The 12,697-nt window shown below is 40.4% G+C and overlaps 1 protein-coding gene across 1 annotated transcript in view; it reads left to right on the top strand.

Annotated features, from left to right (window-relative positions):
- The window catches only part of LOC125240578 (beta-arrestin-1-like), a 201,472-nt gene extending 189,928 nt beyond the window's left edge, over positions 1–11,544 (top strand). Inside the window, exons 8-10 of the mRNA XM_048148531.1 lie at positions 6,862–6,970; positions 9,154–9,292; positions 9,921–11,544. Coding sequence (XP_048004488.1) covers positions 6,862–6,970; positions 9,154–9,292; positions 9,921–10,462 — 790 coding nt within the window. The 3' untranslated portion in view covers positions 10,463–11,544. The remainder of the gene's footprint in view (positions 1–6,861; positions 6,971–9,153; positions 9,293–9,920) is intronic.
- The last annotated feature ends 1,153 nt before the right edge of the window (positions 11,545–12,697 follow it).

Here is a 12,697-nt window from a genome sequence, read left to right as displayed (position 1 = left end):
GGGACAGGGACAGGGACAGGGACAGGGACAGGGACAGGGACAGGGACAGGGACAGGGACAGGGACAGGGACAGGGACAGGGACAGGGACAGGGACAGGGACAGGGACAGGGACAGGGACAGGGACAGGGACAGGGACAGGGACAGGGACAGGGACAGGGACAGGGACAGGGACAGGGACAGGGACAGGGACAGGGACAGGGACAGGGACAGGGACAGGGACAGGGACAGGGACAGGGACAGGGACAGGGACAGGGACAGGGACAGGGACAGGGACAGGGACAGGGACAGGGACAGGGACAGGGACAGGGACAGGGACAGGGACAGGGACAGGGACAGGGACAGGGACAGGGACAGGGACAGGGACAGGGACAGGGACAGGGACAGGGACAGGGACAGGGACAGGGACAGGGACAGGGACAGGGACAGGGACAGGGACAGGGACAGGGACAGGGACAGGGACAGGGACAGGGACAGGGACAGGGACAGGGACAGGGACAGGGACAGGGACAGGGACAGGGACAGGGACAGGGACAGGGACAGGGACAGGGACAGGGACAGGGACAGGGACGGGACGGGACGGGACGGGACGGGACGGGACGGGAACGGGATAGGGGTAGGGGTAGGGGTAGGGTAGGGGTTGGGGTTGGGGTTGGGGTTGGGGTTGGGGTTGGGGTTGGGGTTGGGGTTGGGGTTGGGATTGGGATTGGGATTGGGATTGGGATTGGGATTGGGATTGGGATTGGGATTGGGATTGGGATTGGGATTGGGATTGGGATTGGGATTGGGATTGGGATTGGGATTGGGATTGGGATTGGGATTGGGATTGGGATTGGGATTGGGATTGGGATTGGGATTGGGATTGGGATTGGGATTGGGATTGGGATTGGGATTGGGATTGGGATTGGGATTGGGATTGGGATTGGGATTGGGATTGGGATTGGGATTGGGATTGGGATTGGGATTGGGATTGGGATTGGGATTGGGATTGGGATAGGGATAGGGATAGGGATAGGGGTAGGGGTAGGGGTAGGGGTAGTGGTAGTGGTAGGGGTAGGGGTGGGGGTAGGGATAGGGATCTGGATCGGGATCGGGATCGGGATCGGGATCGGGATCGGGATCGGGATAGGGATAGGGATAGGGATAGGGATAGGGATAGGGATAGGGATAGGGATAGGGATAGGGATAGGGATAGGGATAGGGATAGGGATAGGGATAGGGATAGGGATAGGGATAGGGATAGGGATAGGGATAGGGATAGGGATAGGGATAGGGATAGGGATAGGGATAGGGATAGGGATAGGGATAGGGGTAGGGGTAGGGGTAGGGGTAGGGACGGGACGGGACGGGACGGGACGGGAACGGGATAGGGGTAGGGGTAGGGGTAGGGGTCGGGGTAGGGGTAGGGGTAGGGGTTGGGGTTGGGGTTGGGATTGGGATTGGGATTGGGATTGGGATTGGGATTGGGATTGGGATTGGGATAGGTGGGGTTGGGGTTGATAAGGTCTATCAACGTAGATTTATCCATATTTTTATTGATCTCTAGCAGAAGCCTTTTTTTTTTTATAGCATATTCAAGTAATGATCCCTGTCTATATTTAAAGAACATTGCATACCTGACCGGCGACCAACCTTTGTCCGCAAAAGTTTCACAAAACATTTTCTTCCATTGCGTCCAGTCCGAGTCTATTGTATGTTTAATTATCATTGACCGGTACCAATCCAAACAGCAATCTTCTAAAAACAGCCTAAGCGCCTCAATTTTCTGAGTATCTTCTTCAATTGCTACTCGATGGCATTCGGTTTCAAAAGTAGTAAGCCATTGATTTGCATTTGTTGTTTTGTTTATAAACTTTTCTAAAACCATCAAATTTACGGACTAAAGTTTGGTTTAACCGTTCGTTTAATCCATTGGAAAATGGAGCATTCACTGCAGTGAACACAATGGGTATATCTTCATTTTCTAAATAAAGTTTGAATTCTCTTGAATTTATACCTGGGTATTGATCAGATAAAATCAAACCAATTTTACTGTTCTGTGGAACTTTTTGAATAAGTTTTATAAAATCGTTAGCATTCTGTGTTTTAGATGTTAAAATATAGGCATGTCTAGTAAAGTGGTCTACAAGTAAATGTAGATATGTTTTTGTAGAGCGTGAGCCACCAAATCCACCAATAGTATCTATAGACACAATTTCGAATGGGGATGTAGCAGGACCCAAGTGTGACATTAATCCATATTTATATTTTCCTCTTGACTTATTTTTTATACATATTTCGCAGTTGTCACAAAACTCTCTGATATGTTTAGATAAATTTTTTGCCACATAAAATGGTTTAATCTTTGTTTCCATTTGCTTTATGCCTAAGTGACAGTAATAATTATGTGTATTTTCAATCACTATTTTACAAAAATCTTCTGTTAATATAATTTTATCTTTTTTTCTAATATTTTTATAGTATACGTTATCTTTTAACTTCAATTTGTCTCTATTTCTTTTTATTTCTTCATTTTTACCTTGATCGTCTATAATGTCTTTTAATTGAATGAAATTTACAATTTTTAGTATTTCATCTTGATTTTCACTTGGTTCTAACACCGGATTCCTACTCAAACAATCTGCTTCTACGTTGTATTTCCCTGGAGAATAAACGACTTCAAAATTAAATTGTGACAGATAATATGTTAGGTCTCCTAATTCTTCATCTGTCCTAGCCTTAATATTCATCTTTTCCAGTGGTTTGTGATCTGAGAAAACAGTAAATTTCTTCCCTATGAGCCAATATTGCCAACTGCTTCCTTTATCGCCAAACATTCAAGGTATATCGCTTTCTTCTTTTTCTGTGTGTCATTTAATTTTCTTGAAAAATATGCGCAAGGTTTTTCTTCTGTATTATTTTGTGGTTGTTTTAATATCGCTCCTATGCCTTGGATTGATGCATCCGTGTAAATATGTATTGGTAGATCTGGGTCAAATATTGCTAAAATAGGTTTTGAACATAATAGTTGCTTAATGGTCTCGAAGGATTTTTGGCAACTTTCGGACCAAATAAATGCCTGTCCTTTTCTTAACAGATTATGTAAAGGGTCTAATATAATAGATATGTTTGGAATATATTTTCCGTAAAAGTTAATTTTACCCAAAAATTGACGAACATTTTTTTGTGTTTTTGGTGTCGGGAAATCTCTAATTGCAATTAAATTATCCTTAAGTGGAGAAATCGTATTGTTTTGTATCACGTGCCCTAAATACTTGACGGAATCTTGAGCAAAGTTACATTTTGAAAACTTCAGTCTAAACCCTTCCTTTGATATTGCCTCTAAAAGTAAAGACAAGTGTTGATTTGATCTGCAAATGTTTCCGAAAATATCAAAATATCGTCAATGTAATTCACTGTGAATTCTGATAAACCATGTTTTCTTATAATGCTACTAAGGACTCTTTGAAATATGGCAGGTGACGTCTTAGGGATAGGGATAGGGATAGGGATAGGGATAGGGATAGGGATAGGGATAGGGGTAGGGGTAGGGGTAGGGGTAGGGGTAGTGGTAGTGGTAGGGGTAGGGGTGGGGGTGGGGGTAAGGGTGGAGATAGGGATAGGGATCTGGATCGGGATCGGGATCGAGATCGGGATAGGGATAGGGATAGGGATAGGGATATGGATAGGGATAGGGATAGGGATAGGGATAGGGATAGGGATAGGGATAGGGATAGGGATAGGGATAGGGGTAGGGGTAGGGGTAGGGGTAGGGGTGGGGGTGGGGGTGGGGGTGGGGGTGGGGGTAGGGCTGGGGATAGGGATAGGGATCTGGATCTGGATCGGGATCGGGATCGGGATCGGGATCGGGATCGGGATCGGGATCGGGATAGGGATAGGGATAGGGATAGAAATAGGGATAGGGATAGGGATAGAAATATGGATAAAAATAGGGGACGGGGACGGGGATAGGGATAGGGGAGGGACGGGGACAGAGACGGGACGGGAACGGGGACGGGGACAAAGATAGAGATAGGGACGAGGACAAAGATAGAGATAGGGACGGGGATGAGAATAGGGATTGGGGTCGGAATAATCGGTCGGCAATCGATATCTAGGCAGTGTAAAATGCAGGTGGCTCAGTGGGAAGGTATTAGTAAGTAGGCATCGGCGAGTATCCTGCATCCGTAATAACTATTACATTCAATGTGCTGTAAGAAGATCGTTGTTTGCTTGCCTTTTATATGTTTACGTTATGTTTGTATAAGCAAAATGTACTTTTTACCCTACCGACCATAGCGTCGAGATACTGGCTATGTGGGTTGTATGAAGTTTCCCCAGTATAAATATTTATAAAGGTAAAATACATACATATTCGTACCTACTACCTACGCTGTGGTCGCTGTGTAACAATTCTACAATCATTGCAAGAATTTCTTTAAAAACAATAGGTGTAAGGTACAGTCAGCCAAAACCGGACCGTACAGCAAATAGATCAGTTACAATGGCCCTCCAGTCGAGAATTGCCCCGCTTTACCTTAATCGAAATAATCGCGGACAGATGTACCTACAAAGAAACCTACGGATCCAAATGAAAATCTTATTTTTTGTAAACGTTTCAATAAGAATACTTTTATTACGCGGGCGAAGCCGCGGGTAAAAGCTAGTGATACCATAATATTGCATTGTCACGTGACTTATAAATAATACAATGTGTGTAAAATTTCAGCTCAATCGGAAACCGGGAAGTGGGTCAAATTTAGCTTCTACGTTTTGACCCAAACTAACATACTAACAAGACAAGTTAAATAAAAGCTTGTAAAAAGCTTTTAAAAAGAAATCGTGTTTAAAATTCACGCATTACGTAAATCATACAATTGTGGGTCTAGTGAAAAAGGGTCCGCGGTGGGACTTGTTTCACAGAGTCAATTTGAGTTATACCCTTTTTCACTAGACCCACACAGCATTCATAATTGTATTAATTCTGATTTCAAAAAGTTCAAATAGAACCACAACTTTCTTGTTCATAATCGTCTTAAAAACTTCGAAAACACCTAAGAACATTTAAAAGGCTTATCAGAGAATTCATAATCTTAACTTTAAGACATAATTTTAAAGGCGAATAACTGGCTTTGTGCGTGCTTCCGAGCTTTATAAACTTTTATAGGGGCCGTGGGGATAGATTACAAGGCTTTTTAGACTTAAGGCCCATTTAGATGGTACGAGAACTCGCATACGAGTTTTATTACATTGCGGTATTTGATCGCTGTGCAAAATTGTATGTAACCTCAACAGCCCGCAATGTAACTAAAATCGCATGCGAGTTCGCACGCCGTCTAAATCAGGCTTTAAAGCAGAGTGTTAAGTCAGCAATACACGTGCCTACACATGCATGATATTTATTGACTATAGCTTGCATTACAGGGTACGTAGCTGAATGGCACAAACGCTCACGAAACGAAACGCTCGTAGATATCTATTTCTATCGTTCTTGCGTATTGGCGCGACAGAGCCAGACTACACTGAGAGAAAATACAACCAGTTTTCATGTTCGTTCAACAAGTTTTTTGGTTAAAATAGCGCCTACGTGCTCTTTGGTTCAAACAACAAGCTACTTGTCATTTGAATCGGCAATATATTTGAATCAACAAGTCGATTTTATAAAAACAACCTGACCCATATTGTTTTAAACATACGTTTGGCTGATTCAAACGGATAAACCGCAACAAGTCGAACTTGTTAAATTCACAATGCAAATTTCTCTCAGTGTACCATTTCGCGGCGTTTCGTTTTCGTTTCGCGTCGGAGAAATGCAATTCGGCTACTGGGCCTAGCATGACAGCCACGAACGAAATTGCTGGCATGCAAGTTTAGTGAACGCGACGTGTGACTGCATCTTCAAGACCAAATTTTGTGTTTGCGAACCACATCAGAACATTCCATTACCTTATCGCCTTTGTCGGATACGACTAGGATTAAGTAGTATTTCGTCATTACTTTAAAAAAATCTCGTATCTCACGCTGTTCCTCAAAGTTAAAACGCAGTAAGTCTACATGCATTCCGTACATACTTACTACAATTTTCTTTTCATTGACAGACGAAGATACAAGTTTTTTTAAAAGTAGTGACGATTTATAACCTAGTAGTATAAAGAATCAACCAAAGCGTAACCTCGTCCATGAGTTTTTGACATTTTACAATACGTTGTTTATAGCGAAAATGACATTTATTTACGCTATATGCTGAGGCAGCACCAAAATGGAGTTGTCAAGGAACAATCCCAAGGGGAGTTCCAGCAATACATTAACATATAAAATATTTATTTACAAAATGATAGTTACAAATATTACAAATACGTATCAAGCATCAACAAAACAGGGAAATTTATGAAGTGGAGGAAGGATTGGGTGGGGCCGCGCCATCATTTAGGCCAAAGAAGTTTTTGAACGTGTTAAATTTGTGGCGCGTACCCCGGATACACATGCTTGTAGCACGGATTATGGAAATTGTAATTTTCGATCTTAGCCAGCCCATAACTAGGCTAGTTCAGAAATTTCTAAGTTAACATCTTGTAAAGTGTGTTGTGTCAACACAAATGCCTGACACGCTTTTTTATGAGATAGGGGGCAAACGAGCAGACAGATCACCTGATGGTAAGCGATCGACGCTGCCCATAGACACCTGAGACACCGGAAGTATTTAAGATAGGTGCACGCTCTTTTTTTGAAGATTTGAAGGTCGTATCGGTCCGGAAATGCCGCAGGCGATAATTAATTCCAAAGTTGTCAGATATTATTACGGCCTTCTTTTTGTGCGTAGATTTTGTCGGGAGGTAGTTGCAGTGCTAGATTACTTAGATGTTTACGGTTTTGTTTGTACACAGACTGAGGTTGGAAGCCTGGCTGGACAAGTCCGCCTACTACCACGGCGAGCCAATCATCGTCAGTTTCTCCATCGTCAACCAATCCAACAAGACTGTTCGGCGCATCAAGGTAAAGGGGCCTGCAGACCCGTTTGCCGGACGACAACGTCCGTTTTATTAGTTGAGTGTAAGGCCTGAGTGCACGGCAGAGATGTTAACTATTTGAAATAAAAGCATTTCAAATCGAAATACAAAATACAAAATACCTATTTTCTATTTGGTACAAAATACAAAATACCTATTTTGTATTTGGTATTTTAAATACTTTTATCAAAAACCATTTTGTATTTTATTTGTAATACTTTTTAGTACACGTATTTTGCATTTTCTACCACTTCAAAATACAAAATGCTTTTTGTCACTTTTTTTGACGTAAGATAGATAGTACACCTAGCACGTATTCTTCGTATGCACGTTCAGAAGCGTTTAATTTAATGTTTTACAAACGCACACTTATTTTTAATGCTGCCAACATAGTGGTACTTCCTATAATAATAGAGGTTCGACCAATAGAATGCGATTTCTTGCAAGATCCATACCAACCTGACCGCGTACCTACTTCAAAAAATCGGGGAAAGTCGATATCGATTCGTATAATGATGACTCTGCAGTCATCATTATACGAATCGATATCGATAGTAATATTAATTACCTAAATTACTGACGAATACATAGAAATGCCTACGCATGTCTATGTATTCGTCAGTAATTTAAGTAATTAATATTCCTCTTTATTTCTTTCAAATCTTAGGCTAGGTTATTTATAATACGAATATAAAAGTAAAATACAAAACCACTTACAAAACAATAAAAAAATATAAACATATTATAAAAAACCTAACCTAGGGTGCCGCCAGCAGCGGGGCAGGGCCCAAGCTGCCGGTGGTTAGGGCTGCAAAGAGATATTAATATTACTATTATTTTATTTATTTTGTTATTTTTCATTACATTCGATTTTTATAATATTAAAAGAGACGGAGACAGTCCATTTTTGGATTAATTTTTTAACGTGTTAGTTTTATACTTTTATAGAACCAGGTTTCGGGGCTTTCTGGTAATTCTATTCTGTGTTTTAAACATCTTTAAATTAAAAGTTTAATCTTAATGTCAAAAAAGTATTTTATTTGATAAAAGTATTTTGAAAATACCTATTTTGCATTTTGTATTTCAAATACCTTTTTGTAAAACTATTTTGTATTTTTATTTGAAATAGGTAAACAATCAAAGTATTTGCATTTTGTATTTAAATACATTGCACTACCTATTTTTTAACATCTCTGGTGCACGGTCATATTGGGAGTGCAGCGGGGTGGGAGGTGTGGCGTGTATGTCAAACAATGGAAGCTCATACAAGTGTACTAACTCCACGCTGCATATCGTCACTACTTTAAAAAAAAACTTGTATCTTCGTCTGTCAATGAAAATAAAATTGTAGTAAGTATGTATGGAATGCATATAGACTTACTGCGTTTTAACTTTGAGGAGCAGCGTGAGATACGAGATTTTTTAAAAGTAGTGACGATATGATGAACGCACGCTCGCCCGCCCCGCAGAATGCTCCCTTAGGCCTAAACAGTGCGTTTTCACATAACCCGCTGGATTTTTCCATTTAAATCCTTCCGACATCCGATATCGGACCGGATAATGTGAAAACGCACTTACACTGATTATTAATAATTGAAACACTGATGGCGTATGGTAAACTGGTCATGTGTGGTCTTAATAATTTTATTGCAAGGAGAATTAACACAGAAGATTGAAAAGCCAAAGACAAAAAGACTTCACGAAACGCCCTAAAAGAATTATTCAATAATATTTGATTACTTTTAAGCAAGTTCACGAAGAAATCACACACATGATCAGTAACAGTCGTGAAAAGAAATAAAGCGCCAGTCTTTTTTCGAACTTGAAAGTTTTATGTTTTCATTCGTTCCTACCGGTTATTCCGAATTTTGTAGTTATAAATAGTCGTGTATTCCGTATTTTCATTCTCAGATTTAGATTATGTTTTAATCATTATGTAGATAACTACACATTTATTCCACAAAATTAAGAGCATATTGGAATCCATTCTAACCACCCAGGCTGCACTGTATTGGCAAGAGCGCGATTTTTCTAAATTCCACAATTAAAGAACTTTCAAGAAAAATAAAATACATTCGCTTAAATCCCTCAACGAGGACTGAGATTTGACAATCCAAGACCAATTGGCATTAAACAACGCGTCTCAAAATTGTAACGTCCTTCCCTCAGGCGATGGTCGTCCAACATGTGGACGTTTGCATGTTCTCTAACGGCAAGTTCAAGAACGTGGTGGCCTTCGAGAAGGACAACTCCCAAGTGCTGCCCGGGCAGAGTCTCGACGGCTCCTACACTATGATACCTAGCCGGGGTAAGACCAGTCGGGGTAAGACAGTGTTCTCTGTGTAGGCGGTGATCGTTCAACACGTAGAGGTCTGCATGTTCTCCGACAGCAAGTTTAAGAACGACGTGGCGATGGTCGAGGATGACACCACCCTCGTGCCGCCGGGCCAGCGGCTGGACCAAACCTATACCATGATACCCAACAGGGGTAAGACTAGAAATAAGAAAACTATTTGAAAACCCGTTCAATGCAAAGTAGACAGTACTAAAAATCTTTGATTAATTCAACTTGAAACAGATACTACTTTTTTCAAAAAGAATAAAAAATACTGTTTTCGTTTTGCTTTTAAATAAATCTGATTGATGATTGAGAAATTATGTCTAACGCTAGAACTGTCGGATTTGGGTCAAGGGTCCGGTCACTTTACACAGAAAGTATATTTAAGTATCACGTAGACAATTACCAATCATAAAAATCATCATCACTAAGAATCTCAATTAGGTCGGGCCGTACCTATACCTATAGTTCTAGAGTAAGATATACTTCTACATATTATCCTTTCTCATTTTTGTAAATCTCCATGACTATTAATGTTGATAACGAGTATTTTTAGTTAGTTTAAGTTAGTTAGTATAACTCCAGTCATTGTTCACAGGCGTTACAAAGAACTGGATAGCCCTCGAGGATTCGTATTCCAAAACCGGGGCCTGTCTGGCATCCACGGTCCTCTGCAGCTCAAACTCACCTGAAGACCGCAATGTGTTTGCCATTTACGTGTCCTACTACGTGAAGATAAAACTAAACGTCAGCGGCATAGGCGGAGAACTGTCAGTTAAGCTGCCCTTCTCCCTGTCACATGCTACCATCAATGAAGCGCCCACTGACAGCGTGATGGAAGAAGCTACACACCGCATGATCCTCGAAGGCAGAGAGAACAGTGACGAGGAAGATGATGAAGACGAAGAAGATAAAGAAGACGAAGAAGCCACCGCCGACGAGAACCAACAATCTGATTTAGAAGAAGACCCTAAAGCTTTAGAAGGGCGCTGTTGCGTCTCCGCCGACGTTTGCGTGAACATCATCGAGAATAAATTATGCGAGAGGCCACGCTTCGAAGGGCCGACTCAGGTCCGCAAATGCAAGCACGACGATGACGACATGAACCTCATCGTCCGCTACCCCGGCCCGGATACGTGATCCGACGAGGAGCAGGACGCTACCAACGGGGCAAGCAAGACTGAGGAAGCAACGAAAGCTAATCCGCGCATGATCGACGTCCACGCGACCGTCGCAGAGGAGACCGGCTTCTTCGGGAAGCTGAGGCAGTCGGTTTGCTGCTTGAACCGTCGTCACTCATAAACTGGACTCTAAAAGTTTTTGCCTTCGACAATTAATAAAGTGATGTTGAACTAGCTGTTAATGAACATTGGTATTATTAGAAGAAACCCAAGCTTCAAATTACCCGCAGTCCAATGACTTTGAAATGTCAATCGTTTTCATGTTTATGTAGTCGGAAATTCTAAAAGTTATCACCGTATAAGTAATATAAATTGTTTAACTGTAGGTAGATTAAGGATTGAAGTCAGAAGACTTGGTGGTGCCGAATTAAGCCTGAATGGAGTACGCTTACTAAATTATAGTAGATTAGACTTTTAGCGTCATTAACCCTTTACTGCATACGGAGCCATTTATGGCCGATATGATGTTGAACTCTATTGAGAACTATTAAAGTTTTTCAACTAATATTTTTTAATTCATGCGGTAAGGGGATCCAAATTATTATGAACATGTTGAAAATGTTTTTCAGTTCACTAATCTTATACTTCACCAATCAATCTTATTGTGTTTTTCTATCAGGCCGAATGTCAAGTTTAATAAGGACAGATATCAACAGTAATTGAATAACATCTGGACTTAGGTAAATCTTTGAAGATTTAGGTTATTCATGAACAGCCAAAGTAAATGTTATATTAATGTTAAATAACAGAGCTACTCCCTATACCTACTTCTAATCTCAGTGCATTGCGCGTTGTTTTCACGGATATCTTTGTACCTAATAAAGAAGCAAAATACTTTCATAAAAAACCCACGATTTAACTTTACTAATAGTACAATATACCAACTTAATACAATCTTAACGAATTTGGTAGTTCGATCCTTAGGAACTTTTTGTACCCTATTTTAAATCTTTACACTTCTGGGATTGTTAGTTATGAATGATATACATTTTTCGAAGCGTTTTGGACCAAGGTCATGTTTGGGAACTATATAATATATGTCTCTGTTGCCAGTAACTGTATTCCTAAGAAGTCTTCTAACATTAAGACTTGTTTGTAAGTAATACCTACCTATATTTTTGGTTGTCTTTGATAATAAAAAATGTCGCTAATATAAATAGTGGTTAAATACTCTTTATTTGACATAAACTTGAATAATGACATGTTTATAGCAGATGAAGTTATTGCCACATGTCTTAAATGAAAACATAAAATATCAAAATAGGACATGAACCCGTAACAATTCGATGTATTCATACACAATGCATTCGATTCAGTGTATCACGGTTATTTTAAAATAGGATACTAAGGGTCGGTTGCACCAAACCGTCTGTCACCGTTAAAGCGTTCGTTAAATTTTATTATATGGGAAGTTCCATAGACGTCTGCTGCGTCACGATGATGTGTCTGTCAAATTTGGTTGATGCAAGTGGCCCTAATACAGATGAATTCTTTGATTAGCTTATATAGATTTATCTGTAAACTCCATAAAATAGTAAAAGGATGATGTCAATTTCAATAAGTATGTCTAGTTTACAAACCTATCATACAATCTGTACAATATCCAATAGAAATGCACACTAGTCATTTCACTAACCATGGATGATCTCAACCTAGAATAAGTAAACCATTAAGCATTCTGAAGTAGAACCAAATATTTAGTGGTTAATTCTTGATGTTTTTAAAATTGTTAAAAAGAAACGATGAAATCAATATTCTTGGATGCCTTCGAGGCTAAAGTTACAACTAGACTCGAATGTTGTTTGAAAGCAGAACTAATGTTACATATTTTTGGATTAAGATATTGTACTGAAAGTAACATTTTGAGCGATATTGCGACCATGTAGTTAATTTATGTAACGAAGTATTATGTCGTTGCCAGTCAGTTAGATTCTTTGCGGAAAGAGCCTTTTCTATTGACTTTCAGGACGCTTTTCTTTTCGCACAGTCTCCTGTAAAATTAAGCGGCAAAAACAAGGGACGCGGCCGCCACGCCCGCGTCTTACGTCTTTCCTATACAAAATGTACAGAGGAGATGATTTTTAAATTATTACTATTCCGCGTCTTACGACGTGCGTCGCCTGTGTGTGGCTTGTTGCTAATTAGCTCTAGTCTCAGGATGATACTCAGTTTAAAATAGATTTTTTCAAGAACA

This window comes from Leguminivora glycinivorella, chromosome Z (assembly GCF_023078275.1).
Source record: "Leguminivora glycinivorella isolate SPB_JAAS2020 chromosome Z, LegGlyc_1.1, whole genome shotgun sequence".
Taxonomy (NCBI): Eukaryota; Metazoa; Arthropoda; class Insecta; order Lepidoptera; family Tortricidae; genus Leguminivora; species Leguminivora glycinivorella.
This window is presented reverse-complemented; position numbering and strand designations above follow the sequence as displayed.